The sequence below is a fragment of the Cebus imitator genome, unplaced genomic scaffold, assembly GCF_001604975.1.
Source record: "Cebus imitator isolate Cc_AM_T3 unplaced genomic scaffold, Cebus_imitator-1.0 Scaffold112, whole genome shotgun sequence".
Taxonomy (NCBI): Eukaryota; Metazoa; Chordata; class Mammalia; order Primates; family Cebidae; genus Cebus; species Cebus imitator.
In genome coordinates, this window is record NW_016107427.1 from 901,221 (window position 1) to 917,271 (window position 16,051).

Below are 16,051 nucleotides of genomic sequence, written 5' to 3' on the forward strand. Positions count from 1 at the left end.
CTTCCCCCTCCCTTCCCCCACATTCTTCCCCCTCCTTTTCCCCACCACACACATTTCCTTGGCTGGAGAAACTGGGTTCCAGAGCGGCCTAGGGAGCCTGGGACAGCCTCTGGGGCTGGGCCTGCCCTGCCCACCGGGGAGGGGGGCGCACCAGGGCCATGTGGGGCCCCCACAGGCGGCACCCCAGCGGGAGCCTCGCCAGGCCTTGGCCACCAGCCTGGGCTTCCTCTGGAGCCGATGCTGACCGGGGCCGTGGCCACAGACAGTGGGGCAGCCGTGGGTGCCTGTGTACCCCTTATCTTTGCTCAGGAGCCCTCTGCGCATGTATGTTCACATGCATGTGTCCCTGTGACTGTGAAGTGTGTGTGCCCACAGCCAGACGGGGGAGATGGTGTACTCACGTTTATCCCAGGAGGACCCCTGTTGCCCGGATACCCCTGTCACAGAAAAGCATGGCAGTGATGCTGGGTTCTGATTCGAGAAGGGAGACCGTGAAGGGGGCACATTGGAAGGGCCTGAGATGGCAGAATCCATCATAGAATTCCTAGGCCAACCCACCCACCCAAGACTGCCCAGCCCACCAAAGAGGGCGCAGGAGGAAGCTTGGGGCATGTCCCTGTGGGCTCAGCGCCTGGGAACTTACAGGGAAGCCGGGGAAGCCCTCCGTGCCATTTCCAGGGGGGCCATCTTCACCCTAGGGGAGCAGAGGAGCTGTCACCAAGCGAATCACCATGTCTAGGGTACCAGCTGGCCAGCACAGGCCGGGAGCAGCAACCTCAGACAGGGCCCCTGCCAGCCCGGAAGCCGGCTCCCTCCCCTGGGACCGCCCTGCTGTTCCCCATGGACCCTGGGACCTGGACCTTCAGGCAGGAGGGGCCCTTCAAAGCCGCCTCTGGCTCCGCTGCCAACTGTGGCCAGGAGTCAGTGATGCTGGGGTGCTCCCAGCCCAGTCAGGGGACCCCAGGCAGCTCCATGGTGCGGGGCTGGGGCTCCCCAGGGCCTGAGCTGTTGGACACTCACCCTCTCACCCATCAGCCCGGGGTCTCCAGGGGCCCCGGCAGGTCCTGGCGCTCCTCTGGTGCCCTGAGGAGGAAGAGGGAGGCATGAGGGGAGCAGGCTGAGATGGGGTGACCCTGGAGGGAAGCAGGGCCCTCCTGGGGCCGGGAGAGGACCCAATGAGAGCCAGGACACCCAGTGCCATGGAGTCCCCAGAGGGCACGGGGCCAGCACCAGGCAGAGTGGCTTCTGGGACCCTCAGGCCCCCCTGCTGGGCATGGGTGGGTGGGGAGTGGGTCTCACCTCGGACCCTGGGGGGCCCTCATCTCCTCGGTAGCCTTTAGGCCCGATGGGGCCGGCCTCGCCCTGTAGAGAGACAGATGTGGCACGTCAGACACAGGCCTCACCCAGCCCCCAGGCCTGGGCCGCCCTGACCCTGAGCTGAGGGCCTCAGGCCATGAGGCATCAGGGTCCCCAGGCTCAGGCCCTGGTCCCGTCAGCACAGGGGGAGACAGGCCCACCCTTGGGTTTGAGGATGGGCCTGGGCACAAGTGTTGACGCTTCTCCCAGGTGACTTCCGTGGGCACCCGGCTGTTGATCCCCAGGCTGCAGACCACCTGCCCCTCCTGTCCCACCAGAGTGGCCCCAGACTGCCCTCCCTCATAGTCCTCTCTGGGCTTGGCCTGGTCCCCAAGGTCCTTCCCCCCAACAGGACCCTCTGTGGGCTGAGCCTGGACACCACTGGCCCTGCCCCCACCTGCACTTGAGGCTGCCTGCTGGGCTTCCCTGCGTCCCCACATCCCTTGAGGACCCGCTGTGAGGTCCATTTCCAGAGCTGGCGCCAGACCCCACCCTCGAGGGCCTGCTCCGTGGACAACTCCAGCCGAGAGTCCCTGCCCTTCCAAGTTGAGCCCAGGGCCCCAAGCACTTCCCAGCGTGGGTGTGAGAAGGGAGTGGTGTGCACGAGGCCGCTGGCACCGGCCCTGCGGGACCCAGCCATGAGCTGGTCGCACGCCTGTCCCTGGGCCTGTGGTTGGGCTGATGCTTCCCAATGGGGTCTTTCCTGGTGGTTCCATCTCAAACGTTTACAGCTTCCCACTACCTGACGCGGCCCATTTGCCAGCCTGACCCGTGACTCCACCAGGCAGACATCTAGTGTATTATATAGGTGGCATCTGGTGTACTGCTCTCCTTACCTTGACTATGCAAGCACCCAGTCCTGGCCGTGAGGCCCCTGCACCCCTCGTGCACCCAGCCCTCGCTGTGAGGCCCCTGCACCCCGAGTTGCCATGCCCGGCAGCGTTAGGATTGCACATTTAACTGGGCACTTTGCACATGGGCCTCAAGGAAGCCCAGAACTCACCAAACTTGGGGTTCACAGGGCTTAGTCTGGTACCCGGAGACCCTGCCTTGGGAACATGAGCAGGGGGTCAGGAGGGAGGATGGAAAGGGGGTGTCCTGGGCCAGGTGAGTGGGAGGCAGGAGGCCTGGGCCTCCCAGTATACCCCGAAACACAGCACAGTCAGACCGCGCTGCAGACACCGGGAGGAGCGCGGCAACAGAGGCGGCTCGCTGGGGCAGCTCCCAGGACCAGCACTGAGGGCCCAGCCCCTCCTGGCGTCCACAGGGAGACGGGGGAGGCAACACCCTGCTGGCTGCGTGGAGGGGAGGGGTAAGGCTGGCAAGGGCTGAGCAGGGAGAGTCCGGGAGGCCAGCCGGGAGCTCCAAAGCCACCTGTCCACACCCCCAGGCCCTGAAAGGCCCCAGGGAGGCTCCAGGTGAACAAGTGCCTGCCTTGGCCAGGCAACTGTACGCAACGGGTCAGAGGGTGCCCTGGCCTCAGGCGTTGGGGGGAACTGCTCCCCAGATCCCCAAGCACCGGACCAGCCAGCGCCTGTGCAGCCCACCCCTTGGCACTGGAGGCTCCGGAGGCCCCTCGGCCGGCGTGTTTAGAGGATGTCCTCTTCCACCACAGCTCTTGAAAGCTGCTTTGTTTTATCTTGCAGTGACTACTAACTACTTTGAAAATATAAACCAGGAAGGGTGTGGTCAGAATTCTCCAGGCAGGTCCTGGCCTCTGAACATTTACTCCCACTGAGACTTTTGGCTATGGGGTTCCTGCTGCCAAGGTCCTGAGCAGCCTCCGAGCCTGAAACCCAGCCCCGGGCCACCCTCTCTCCACAGCCTGCCACTGGCCACTCGGCCACTTCCACTCATGGTGGCCTGCACTCGGCCCTGTCCTGGGGTGACCACACAGCAGGTCAGCCTCGGACTGGACACTGGCTGGAGCTCGAAGGGCAGAGAGGATCAGAGGCTGAGGCTGCGCACTTCCCCAGGAAGGTGTCAGGAGCCCTTTCTGCCCCTGCCACAAGGGGCACGCAGGACCAGGCGGACGAACAGCCCAGACCCCGCCTGCCAAGCCCTGCTGGGTGCTAATCCGTGACTCATGTATTTTCAACAGCTGTGTAACACCTACTGGCATCACAAAACCACGATTTCACCTCGTGCACAGAAACACAAGCGTGATGTGCACTGGGACGGCCTCTCCTACCTCCCTGGGTCTTAGGCCCTGTCTTGCTAAAGTGACCAGCAGCTGAGACAGCGGCCATGCCCAGGGTCTGGCCTTGTGCACGGTGGATGGGCAGCTGCCCACGTGGGGCCGTGGTCAGTTTGTCCTCAGAAGCAGACAAGCTTGGAGAGCACAGACTTGCTGTCTCTGGGTGTGACCACGTGGAGGCCTTCCTGTCCATGAGGGACAGCGAGCCCCAGGACAAGGCAGAAAAGGCCCAGCCTGGCCTGCAGGCAGCACCACAGTGCGGGTGCCATCACAGCAGCCTCCAGAAGGGGGAAGAGACAGAAGACCTTGGGCCGTGCGCAGCGATTCCAGAGACTCGGAGAAGGGAACTTAGCACGAGGTGAGAGTGCATTTCCATCCCTGCACCTGGAATTCTGAATGAAAGTGCATTTCCATCCCCGCACCCGGAATTTTGAATGAGACAAAAGTGCATTTTCATCCCCGCATCCCGGAATTCTGAATGAAAGTGCATTTCCATCCCCGCACCCGGAATTTTGAATGAGACGAAAGTGCATTTTCATCCCCGCACCCCGGAATTCTGAATGAAAGTGCATTTTCATCCCCGCACCCCCGAATTCTGAATGAAAGTGAATTTTCATCCCCGCACCCCAGAATTCTGGAATCTTCCATAGGCTCACACTCCCCAGTCTCCCACCAGCCACAGTCATGCCTGGCTCCTGACCCAGAAACAAATGCTGACCAAGCCCCCACAGTGTCTTCCAGGGGATCAAGCACCTCTTCCCCACTGTGAGGCACCCTTGCCCCAGACGGGGTCCCTAGACAGGGTCCCCAGAGGGTGCTCCTCTACCTGGGGCTGAGCACCTGAGGGTCAGACCCCTGGGCGCTGGGCCTGCCCTCACCAATCTATACCCAGCCCAGTCCAGCCCAGGCTGCACCTCACCCTGCTGCAGCCGGCTCCCATGCAGGGACACCTGAGGTCTACGGGAAGGCAGACGCCCTCAAATGTAAATGAAGAGTACCCAGTGCGTGAGCTGCTGGAACACATCTACCTACAAGACCAAAATGGGCCCACACCCTCCAACCCCACAGGGCTTCCTACCGGGTCTCCGGGGATGCCAACGGGCCCTTCTCGTCCCTGGTCGCCTTGTGGGCCAGCTTCACCCTGGGGACGAATAAGCTGTGAGTATGAAGCTGGGCCATCCTTGGGGAGGACAGCTGCCCAGCACACTGGGGTACACTGTGGGCACTGGGTGGCTCTGGCCTTCCCTCCTGCACAGCCCCTTCCCAGCCTTGCCAAGCGTTTCCTTGGCACATGTGCGTGGTTGCCTGCGTGGCTGCCGGCATGGCTGGCTGTCTTCATTCAGGAGGCCGCAGCTCCCCTGGGCCCCAGAGGCTGCCCTGCCTGCACCCCAGCTTCTCCAGCGAGCTCTGCTGACCTGGCAAGTCTCTGTAGCCATGGACTCGTGGCCCGCCGGGAAGCCAGAGCCGTGTGGCCAGCCCTTCCTCTGGGCTCTGCCTGGCCCTCAGTCTCATTTCCTGATCTCAGAGGGGTGGGCTTGGAAGGCGGTCTGAGCCACTAAGTCACACGACCCCTGCTTTGACATACCCCCAAACCCCCATGGGGACTGTGTGCTTCTGGGAGCTCCCAAGGAGGGGTTCAGAAAGCCTCCACCTCCCACTGGGCCAAATCCCTATCCCTGTGCGGAGGCCCTGGCCATGGCTCAGCTCCCCGGCCCTGCTGGAGCCCTGGCCAACTGTCACGGCACAAGGGAGCTGCGTGTCCTGAGTCTCGGACAAGGAGGCACCCAGGGCACAGCCTCTGAGGCACATGTGGCATTCTCTCCTCCTCACTCTGCCTGCCAGGCCCTCACTGTCCCTGAGCCGGGTGGGACTGAGACACACCAAGTCTGCCAGCTGCCACACCCCAGGACATGTCACGGGACGGAGAAAGGCCAGGCGCTTCTGCACCCCTAGGCTGGGCTGTGGGGTGGCCTATCGAGGTCCACGGCCCATGGAGCTGAAGGTGGGAGGTGGCCCCTGGGGCTGCCAGCATCTTGGCTCTGGGGCAAGGCGTCGCTGTCAATACTCCCCAAGCAGATGCCCTGCTGCCCTAGCTTCCCATCTGGGGTTCTGACCCAACTTCCCCACTCTGGCAATTTTAACAAAGGAAAATTATTCCAAAGAAGGACCTAAGCTCGGACGCAGAAATGTGGACGCGGCCTGGTGGGCAGGTGGGCAGCACCTTCACACCAAACAGGTCGTGGCATCAGGCTTTGGGGGCCGCCCTCCGGATGGTGTGGGAATGGGTCGGCCGAGTCTGGGTGCCACGGGGAGTTTGTGTCACATCCTGTGGCTCTGAAGGCCTGACCCGGCCACAGCATCTGCCGACCCGTGGGGTCCCAGGTCCAAGAACTGTGACTCACAGGGTCTCCTCTTGGTCCCCGCCTGCCTGGGGTCCCCCGTGGTCCTCTCTCTCCAGGGCCGCCCTGAGTGGAGAGACGTGGAGCTGGGATGGGGCTGGAGGCCTAGCCCAGGTGACTCCCTCAGCAGGACCCCTGGGATGGGCTGTCCCTCCACCTCATGCCCCTTGGTTCCAGAGGCCGGAGTCTCTTGGTCCCCCAGGTCCCACCCGCTCCGAGACTGGAAGGGCCGAGCAAGCCGTGCTCCCCACAGCATGAAAACCAGCCAGAGAGTGGAGGTGTCTGGGACACGCAGGTGGAAACCCACTTGGCTTGGACCGGAGCGCTGTGGATCTCAGCGCTGGGAGGACCGACTGGGCCATGGAGGCCACGCCCACAGTGACACGGTGAGGCCAACCGCACAGGCTGCCCTGCCCCACTCACCCGCTCCCCGGGGGCACCGTCAGGTCCTGGGTTCCCCTGGGAGATAGAGGAAGAAACGCCGGTGTTAGCCTGGTGCACCCCTGCGTTTGGTCTCAGGACTGTGGAGAGACCCCAGGGAACTCACCTCGTCTCCCGCCTCTCCTTTCTCTCCTGGGGGACCAGGCTCTCCTGGCTCGCCCTGTGGGGGACAAGGGTAGAATGGTGGCTCCATATCCTGAAACCTCCCTGGGCCCGTACCCGGTGTCCGCGGGGACTGTGCATGTCCTCACCAGGTCTCCAGGTGGCCCTGAGCTCCCGGGTCTCCCCGCCTCCCCGTCGGCTCCAGGCTCGCCCTGAAGAAAATGGGGGGTCACAGGCTCGTTCCAGTGGTGCAGCCTTCAGAGGCCACGTCCAGGGCCCTTACCCAGACTTCAGGCCGCTCTCGCTGACCAACAGCTTCCCTGCCCTGGCCCCCCCGGCACCCCCAGTCACCACAGCCCTGCACTACAACCTCCTGGAAAGTTCCAACCTTAATCCCTATGAGTCCCAGCTGAGGGCCAGCTTGTCTAAGGGGCAGGGCTTGGTTCCCGCCAGAGAAGTTACAGCTTTGCCAGGCCGGGAAATTGGCAAACGCAAAGCTAGGCCTGGAGGGTTATCCGTGATCGTAAAGATGAGATTTGGAAACTGCCTGCTGGGTGCAGAAGCTCCCCGTAGGAGCACATTTGGGGTGGGGTCAGCATTCACCCTCGTCTTCCCCAGCACCTCTGGTTTCATCAAAGAAACGCCGGAGAAAACACCAACAACCACGGACTCAGCTTTAAGTTAGACTAGAAAGTTCCTTCTCCTGCCTCACGCTCCCCCCACTCTTGCAGCCTTCAGCGCCACTCTTGGCCCATTCCCAGTTCTGATTTCCGCATGAACCGGGCCGTTCTGGGCCATGACCTGCAGGCTGCAGAGGATGCGGTGGGGTCCTATCTGCGCAGAGCCAGCAGCAGGTGTGGGGACCAACGGCGGAGGCCTGAGGAACCCTGGGCTGCAGGGAAGGCCCCCAGAAGGAGCACCATGGCCGCTGTCCCCACACTGGGCGCTGTCCCCACACTGTCCCCACGCTGTCCCCTGTCCCCGCCGCTGTCCCCATGTTGGGCACTGTCCCCGCCACTCCCCTGCCTGCCTCCAGCCTCTGCCAGCTCCTCCCCGCTGAGGCCGCATGGGCGGCCAAGCTGCTTGGACCAGGGCTTGCTTCAGGAGCGGTTTCTAACTCAGCGCTTGGCCAAAGTGAAGGCCACACCCTTCAGGGTCCGAGAGTCACTCACCTTTTCTCCTTTCAGCCCAAAGGCACCGGGGTCTCCCTTGGGGCCAGGGGGTCCTTGAATGCCCTGGAGAGAAGAGGGCAGCATGAGGCCACCACGCTGCAGAGGCCACGGCAGCCCATGGCAGCAGCCCAGGCCGCACAGACAGAAGTCGAAGGTGAGTCTGCACGCGGGCGGCCTAGAGCACCAGCCTCAAACCTCCAGCGAGAGGAAGTGACTTACGTCAAACCCGGGTGAGCCCTTGCAGCCTGGCAGGCCTGGGTACCCCGTCTCCCCCTGGAGAAAGGAAGAAAACCACAAAGTCTGATGGCCAAGTGGGTGAACAGGCAGATCCCCCGTCAGCCTCTGAGGCTGTGGCGCCTCCACGCCCTCCCTGGAAAGCCCCACCTGGCAGACGCTCCTGCTGGCGTCACCTTCATGTGTCCACCCCGTCCCTCCCTGGCCCTCCTGCAAGGTCACCCTCACCCCATCCCTCCCCACCCCTCCCCAGGTCACCCTCATCCCATCCCTCCCCACCTCTCCCCAGGTCACCCTCACCCCATCCCTCCCTGGCCCTCCTGCAAGGTCACCCTCAGCCCGTCCCTCCCGCCCTCCCCGGTCACCTTCACCCCATCCCCCCCCCCCCCCTCCCCAGGTCACCCTCACCCTGTCCCTCCCCCAGTCCCCCTCCCTGCCCTCCCGCGTCACCTTCACGCCGTCCACCCCATCGATGCCACGTTTGCCCTTCTCTCCCTGTGAGGCAGGAAAATGAAGGCAGGGGTCAGATGCAGGTCAGACGTGCTGGCGTGGAGGCAGAACTCCCTGTCCCAGCAACCCACACTCACCTTGTAGCCCTTGGGTCCCCTGGAGCCCTGCGAGGACAGGAAGCTGGTGTCAGGGAGTGTTTGGGGCGGGGAGGGCAGAGTTGCTTAGGCCCACTCAAGGCAGGAGCTGCCCTGGACTGCAGGGGCCCCCAACCCAAGGGCACACCATCACTCGGGTTGGGGGTTGCTCTGGAGAGGATAACTGCCCTTGGGATCTCTGCTCTGGAGAGGGTAACCCCAGTCCCATGGGATCCTCTCACTCTGAAGAGGGTAACGCCAGTGGGTCCCAACTCTGGAGAGGGTAATGCCCATGAGGCCTCCCTTTGGGGTGGGTGGAAGTGACAGGTGCCCTTGTTGGGCGCCCAGGTGGCGCTCCTTGCCCATCCTTCCAGACAGAGGGGACGGTGGGGGCGGTGGAGCAGGTCTGCAGCCCGTGGTGTCCCGTCAAGGATACCACTGTCAGCCCCGGGAATACCCTTGTACAGGATGGCATGTCTGCACCCAGAGGGACCAGTCCCGAGGCTGAGTCTCACTCACCTTCTCCCCGCGGCTCCCTTTTTCTCCCTACACACCCAGCGGAAGAGGAAGAGGAAGAGGAAGGCATCATTAGTGCTGTTTAGGGCCGAGGGCGCCACCAGGCTTGGGCCAGGAAAGGGGGGCACGCACCTTCATCCCCTGGTATCCAACAGGTCCAAGGTCCCCGGGTCTTCCCTGGAACACAGGAGGAGATGGTGAGACCCCCTGGAGGGGTGGGGCCTGTCCTGCCCAGCCCCACACCCCTCCGTCCAGCCCAGGCCCTGTCAGCCTGAGACAGAACAGCCCTGCTGCACGGCCCGTTGTGTGGGGGGCTCTGAGGCTGAGCTGGGGGCGAGCGGAGGTTTGTGGATGGGATCTGGGCCAAGGAGCCACCACAGAGGCTGGAAACAATGCCACCCTGACCACCTTGGCACCTCCCTGGCAGGCGGGTTTGGGGGCCTCCTGGGGTGCTGTGTGGAAGGATGGCTGGGCTGGGCACCCCCAGGCTCTCTCCCACCCATGAGAAATGGGCAGTGTGACTTTGGCACTCAGAACCCTGCCGCTCTTCCGGAAGCTTCTGAGGCCGAGTCCTTCCCCCGACATCTGCTTCTTAGCATCCCCACCCACAGTCAGGCACTCACGGGATCTCCAGCTTCTCCTTTCTCTCCTGGGAGCCCTGGCTTGCCTCGTTCTCCCTGGAACACAAAACAGGTCAAGGTTGAGAGCAGTCCCGTTTCTTTCTAAGAAGCTGGCTCATGAAACAGGTTTTTAAAAAGATGCTTCATCCAGCCTTCAGGGATCCCAGGGCTTCCAGGCGGCTTCCCGCCACTCCTGGTCACCCTGAGTCTGGGAGTTCCACCCCGCACGCTGGCCCCCACCTCCGTTCCTGTCTGCACAGCTTTGCAGACCCCCAGGCACAGAAGCCCCCAGGGTCACTGCTCGACCCTGGACGTGGCCATGGGACTCAGGGGCCCACAGCTGCTGGGTCTGATGACTTTTGGGAGAAGCCAGAAATCTGAGGTCCCTGGGCCGCCTCACGGCAAGTTGTAAATGTCAGCAGTGAATTCTAATGTTCAAGGTCATCCTGTGTGAGCCTCACACAACCAGGGACCCCACATTCTCACCCTCTGAACCCCAGAAAGGTCCTTCTCCTGAGCAGAGTGTGGCTGAGGGCAGGGTGGGTAGAGATGCCCTCAGAAGCCCCCAAAAGCCCCCAGCGCCCCCGGGGCAGCCCACACCCTGCACAGGCTGGGATCTGCCGCCTGCACCCTCCCGCTGGACTCGGGAGGTCCAGGAGGCTTCGGTCCTGTCACTCCCAGGCCCCGAGCTGCAGGGACACCCCCACACAGGAGGTGCAGGAGCGACCACTCACCTCAAAGCCGGGGTCGCCCCGGGGCCCCGGAGGTCCTCTTGCAGGCTGCAAGGCAGAGGGGGTGATCAGCCTGGACCCCAGACTCAGCTTCCCAGGGTGCAGGGCGTGGGGTCAGGGTGGTCACACTCACCTGGCACTCGAAGGAGCAGCACTGTGGGGGGGAAGGGTGGAGACAGGTCAGTGGGAAAGCCATGGACAAGTGGCTGGGACACGCAGGGGCCACACGTTCCAGTCCACTGGGGGACACACGGGCAGACACGCAGCTGGGAAACATGGGCAGACACACAGGGGGACAAGTGACCCAGGCACGGGGCAGATACGCAGGGGGACATACATCCCAGTCCACGGGTGGACACACGGGCAGACACGCAGCTGGGAAACGCGGGCAGACACACAGGGGGACAAGTGACCCAGGCACGGGGCGGACACGCAGGGGACACATATCCCAGCACACGGCTGGACACACAGGTGGACATGTGACCAGAAAACATGGGTGGACGTGTGGGTGGACATCAGGGGGACATGCATCCCAGGCACATGGGCGGACATGTGACTGGGAAACATGGGTGGACACACAGGGGACACGTGTCCTGGACACACAGATGGATGTGTGGGTGGACATGTGTGCAGACTCATGGCTGGGGGTTGGCCGGGGGGGCTCTTACCACTTGCTCCACATTATTTTTCTGTAAAGAGAAAGGGAAACGTGGAATTACTTTCCACCTGGGGCCACCGTGGGCCTCCCTGGCTCCCGGGCGGGGGCCTCACGATCATGTCCACGATGGTGTCGATGGTCTGGCTGATGGCCTCCTCTGCGTCTCGGCTCTGGCCCCAGTCAGCCGCTGTGAAATTGCGCCGGTACGTGTGGTCCGTGGCGATGATGCTGAGGCGGGGCTCCTGGGGGCAATGTGCAGAGTGCGCTGAGCAGGGCTGGACCCCTGACGGCCGGGACTGCGTCCCACAGGGCCAGAGGGGAGCCTGGGCCAGGGTGCTCCGGCTTCTCGGCAGGAGGGGCTGGCCTCTCAGGAGCAAGGGCGGCCGGCTGCAGGGCCCACACCCTCCCAGGGACAAAAAGACGGACCCAGCTGCCTGGAGTTGGGGGCTTGCAGCCGACACTCCATGAGCTTGGGGGCATCCGCCGGGCGGTGGGGCCTACCAGGTGGTCGGGCGTGATGGCCACTGAGAAGACTTTGATGCCCAGGTGCTTGGCCTCGTTCACAGCATCCTCTAGCCCCCCACATGGCTCCTTGTAGCCCTCCAGTGGGTGCCCGTCGGTCACCACAATCAGGTACTTATTCTCCTTCAGGTGGGAGCCCCTGGAAGGGACAGGGCACTGTGAGACTCAGGACCAGGTGATGGGCGGGGGAGCTCGAGGGGGACCCAAGCCCCTCTGGGGGGGCTGGTCCCTGTCTCATTGGAGGAACTGTTTCTCTGCTGACGCTGCCATAGGTGGGCTCACTGAAAAGAACGTCACTGTGGAAATGATGCTCTGCGGGTCTCACTACTCAAAACTGCTTTGGAAAATTCACACCCTCCTGGGACAGGTGCACATGACCCCAAAGGAGGCTCGGTGCCTGGGGTGCCCTGGGTGCAAAACCACTGTCTGGGTGGATGCTGAGGGGCAGGGAGCGTGCCCCTCCCTGAGACGCCTGCCTCTTTCTACCAACAAGCTGCCTAAACTCAAGGCAGCCCAGCCATTCGGGACTTTTGTAGGAAATGGCCGTGATGAGCAAGAGCAACCCCAGAGGGCCCTGAATGCAGCCCCGGAAAGGGAAGTGGGTGAGGAAGGAGTGGGGCAGTGTGGGGGCGGTCGGAAGAGCTCTGGGGACGTGGCGTCTGGGCCAGGAGGGCCAGCTCATTTACGCTGTCGTGTCTGTCTGCGGCTTCCACGTGGGGCTGCATGCACTCGCTGCACATGGCACGAGGCCTGGCTCCCCTGGTGACTCCAAGCTTGGCACCAGCTTGGGGGGAGGTGGGCACAGCCCTTGGAAAGGGGGCACCTGGCCCACGCCGGCAGGGTGGCCTCTGAGACCAATCTTGAGGAAACCGTCCTCGCTGGACGGGGCAGCCTTGGAGCCCCCACTGCGATCCTGCGGCCTCAGGAGGGGCTGGGTGTGGGGAGGCCACGTTCCCCTCCGGAGGCTCCGGGGCCGCGGCCCGCCATCCCCACAGCTGGATGCCGGGATGATAGGAAACCCCTCTGAGAGCAGAAGAAATCCAGCCCGTGCTTCCGGGTAAATGGACCTCGTTTCAGTGCTCCTAGCCCTGCTTGGTGCTGATGCTGTGGGAAGGCCACTGTCGCCCTGTCTCTCCGTCTCCCCGTCCCTCTGTCTCTGTCCCTGTCTCTGTCTCTCTGTCTGTGTCCCTGTCTGTCTGTCTCTCTCTGTCTGTCTGTCTCTGTCTCTTTCCTGCCCACAAAGTGGGTCAGGGAGGCCGTCCAGTGTCCCAGAGAACACGGAGGCTGCAGCTGAATCCCCAGCCCAGGCTGGGTCCCCGCGTGAGAGCGGCGTGGGCAGGAGCCGGGGCCACTCACCCCACGAGGAGCTGCTCCAGCCCCTTCTTGATGGCGCAGTCGGTGTAGGTGCCCTTCCCGAAGTACTTGACGGCGTCCACGCTGCTCTTGAGGGCGTCGCGGCCGCCGGGCATGCGCGTGAGGCCGCGGATGATCTCCACCTCGTCGCTGTAGTGCAGTGCGCCCGCGTTCCACACCAGGTTCCGGTCACAGCGGTAGTACCTGCCAGGCGCGGGAGTGGTGGGCGTGAGGCGGGAGGCCCCTCGTGCCATCACCACCCATCCCAGGGCGCGCTGTTACGCGGATGGACAGGCTGCCCACCCTGGCCGTGGCTGACCCACTGCTGCACTTGCCCTACGGGCCTGAGGCTGGCCCTCCTGGGACGCTGGGCAGGCGGGTGTGGCCAGCAAGTGGCCTGCGCCCCAATCCCTCGGGCCCTCAGACCAGGAGGCCTGAACGTGTGGCTCTTCTGGGTCGGGGTCCTGGGGCCTGCAGTGGGCTGGATGGCAGTGGGGGAGGGGGTGCCCGGGTGGGTCTGAGCAGCCCCCTCTGCCCCCTGTCTGTCCTCTGTCCCCGTGGGAGCCTCTGTTCCCGCATTTCTGCCCCTGTCACCTTGGCCCCACTGACCACGTACCACCGCCAGCAGGCCCATCTCAAACCAGCTCACTCTGGAGGCACCAGGAGGGGCTCTGGCCAGGGCAATGCTTTTCCTCCTTAGAGGGGAGGTTGAAGCCGACACCACCAGGGTACCCTGGGTCCCCCAAGAGGCCCAGAAGAGTGGGCTGCCTCCACCCCATCCACCCACGCACCCATGCAGCAGACAGAGTCAGAAGGAGTGACTGAGGCTTCTGCAGGAACGCCAGTGGCAGCAACATGGGCACAACTGACCCCCACTCCACAGGTGGGAAACCGAGGCAGGGGGTGCCTGAGTAAAGGCAGCAAGGGCACCTCGGGGGATGCTGGGCCACGTGGCTGCCCCCACCTCCCAGGGCTGGATGTTTCCAATACACTCAGAGTTTCTGGTCCCAGCGGCTCCTCCTGGGCACAGAGGGGGCTGAGGGTCCACCCTGGTGTTACCGGTGGCCTCTGACTGGGCCCCTTCTGGTGGGTGGGGGGCTCCTGCCGGGGCCAGTCAGGGTCGGGGAAGACTGGGGGTCTTTCGCTGGCTGAGCTGTGTGTCCCCATCACCAGGGCCTGTCACGTGAGGGAGGCCTGTTCTCCATGCCCCGCCCCCACCACCCTGTGCCCCCATAGTAGGGACCCCCCTCTCTACGTCCCCTGCCTGTCCTTGGCCACAGATGTGGATGTAGGAACGAGGAGCGGAGTGTGCCATGTCCCAAGTGCAGAACCAAGCCTGGGGCCCCCGGGGTTCAGAGTGACACCCTCCTGGCCCGAGTCCGGGACCTTCAGAACACAGGTCCAGGGCCCACAGAGGCTCCTGTGGTCCACAGAATGACCAGGGTTCAGGTGGTGAGGGCGAGGCTCCCGGTGCCAGGCAGGACGGCATGGCTGGGCCAGTGCCCTGAGCCCTCCCGGTCAGCCTGTGGGCCCTCTGTTCCGGAAGCCCAGCCTCTCTGTCACCTCGGCCCCGCTGGCCAGGTGCCACCCCCTTCCAGCAGGCCCATCTCAAACCAGCTCACTCTGGAGGCGCCAGGAGGGGCTCTGGCCAGGGCATCGCTCGCCCTTCTTAGAGCGGAGGTTGAGGCCGACGCCACCCATGGTCCGCTGACCCCCCTCCAAGGGCCCAGAAGCACAGGAGGAAGCTCGAGGCCCATCCCCTACCTGTCCCTCAGGTTGTCAATGAAGCGCTTGGTGAAAGACTTGACCTTGTCCACCAGGGCCCCGTAGGGCTTCAGCCTCAGGGCAACGCTCTCAGATGTGTCCAGCACAAAGAACAGGTCCACAGGGCAGTCTGGCCGGAGACAGGGGAGAGGGACCTTTGCACTCTCTGCCCATTCCCGGAGCCTCTGCGGACCGCTCTCCCGGCCTGCTCTCCCGCCCACCCGCAGAGCCCCAGGCCTGGAGAGGCTCCCCGGGAAAAGGCAGCAGGAGTCTCCCGCGGTGGGGACAGTTGGGACAGCGTGCAGTGAGAGACCCCAGATGGCTCCTGCGCCTCAAGGGGAGTCAGAGCCCTTCACGGGCTCCCCGAAGGGCAGGGCGTCCCTGCAGGGACTGGACAAATGAGACCTCACGTGAGGCCTCTCGCTGGATTTAGAACTCGCAGTGGCACGACCTATTCTAGAACAGGGGCTGTGGCCTGGACTCATGGCTGGGTGAGGATTCATGGCCCGGTGAGGGGTCAGGTGGATTCACGGCTGGACGGCTGGACGGTGTTCCCGGTGGGGAAGCTGAGTCAGCCCGTACCAGCTCCACCTCGACAGGAGCCCCCTCCTGAGCTGCCTGCCATCCATCCCGCCTAAGAATGTGGACCCCCCTAAGGGCCCCGACTGAGGCTTCGTGGGGCAGAGCCCGGCGCTGCAGCCGCACTAAGCCCTAAGCCGGGAGTGGGGCTCTGGGGCTCCAGGTCCCCCGTCTGCAGTTCCATGGTCAGGAGGGACCCTGTGCATCTGGCCCCAGCCGGCAGCAAAGAGCAGGGAGTCCGGAGCCCCGAGCCCCAGCCCCCACTCACCCTGGAAGGCGACTGCTCTTGGGGACTCTGGCTCGTCCTGTGCGGCTGCCCAGCAGGCCTGCAGCAGCAGGGGCAGCAGAGTGCTGGCCGCCCTCATGTCTCCAGCCTGCGGTCACCACGCAGCGTGGCCAGGGCAGGGTGGGTGCCGACGGCGAGGCGACGGGAGTCCGAGGCTGAGTTCTGCTCCCAGCCAGAGTGAGAGCGGAGGACGGGAGGGGCGGGAGGGGCGGGAGGCAGGGCGGGGCGAGGCGAGGGGAGCTGGCCCAGTGAGTCACGGCCTCCCTGCTGGGGTCTCTCCCTCCAGATCCGTGTCTGCGAGGAAAAGTCAGTCTCCACGGTGGCAGCTCTGAGCCCAGGAAGGACCCCGCCGGCCGGCCGGAGGAGCCCGGGTCCCTGCAGCTCTCCAGTTCCTGCGTCAGGGAGGACAGGACTGCAGCCTGGCGGATTACAAAGTCTGAAAACCAAAGAGTTTCCTTGAAACATTGTGTGGTTGTTTCCAACGGAAACATCTCTGCCTGGAACTCAGCCCCGCCTGGCTCCCTCTCCCCACCTACC

The 16,051-nt window shown here is 64.0% G+C and overlaps 1 protein-coding gene across 1 annotated transcript in view; it reads right to left on the minus strand.

Annotated features, from left to right (window-relative positions):
• Nucleotides 1-15,722, minus strand: part of COL6A1 (collagen type VI alpha 1 chain) — a 21,907-nt gene extending 6,185 nt beyond the window's left edge. The window contains exons 1-24 of the mRNA XM_017538506.2: nt 15,497-15,722; nt 14,650-14,779; nt 12,889-13,089; nt 11,512-11,671; nt 11,124-11,252; nt 11,021-11,041; nt 10,486-10,506; nt 10,356-10,400; nt 9,625-9,678; nt 9,134-9,178; nt 9,005-9,031; nt 8,489-8,515; nt 8,352-8,396; nt 7,887-7,940; nt 7,668-7,730; nt 6,645-6,707; nt 6,500-6,553; nt 6,376-6,411; nt 5,956-6,018; nt 4,632-4,694; nt 1,300-1,362; nt 1,021-1,083; nt 644-694; nt 402-437 (exon numbers count right to left, since the gene is read on the minus strand). Coding sequence (XP_017393995.1) covers nt 402-437; nt 644-694; nt 1,021-1,083; nt 1,300-1,362; nt 4,632-4,694; nt 5,956-6,018; nt 6,376-6,411; nt 6,500-6,553; nt 6,645-6,707; nt 7,668-7,730; nt 7,887-7,940; nt 8,352-8,396; nt 8,489-8,515; nt 9,005-9,031; nt 9,134-9,178; nt 9,625-9,678; nt 10,356-10,400; nt 10,486-10,506; nt 11,021-11,041; nt 11,124-11,252; nt 11,512-11,671; nt 12,889-13,089; nt 14,650-14,779; nt 15,497-15,593 — 1,611 coding nt within the window. The 5' untranslated portion in view covers nt 15,594-15,722. The remainder of the gene's footprint in view (nt 1-401; nt 438-643; nt 695-1,020; nt 1,084-1,299; nt 1,363-4,631; nt 4,695-5,955; nt 6,019-6,375; nt 6,412-6,499; nt 6,554-6,644; nt 6,708-7,667; nt 7,731-7,886; nt 7,941-8,351; nt 8,397-8,488; nt 8,516-9,004; nt 9,032-9,133; nt 9,179-9,624; nt 9,679-10,355; nt 10,401-10,485; nt 10,507-11,020; nt 11,042-11,123; nt 11,253-11,511; nt 11,672-12,888; nt 13,090-14,649; nt 14,780-15,496) is intronic.
• Nucleotides 15,723-16,051: the final 329 nt, after the last annotated feature.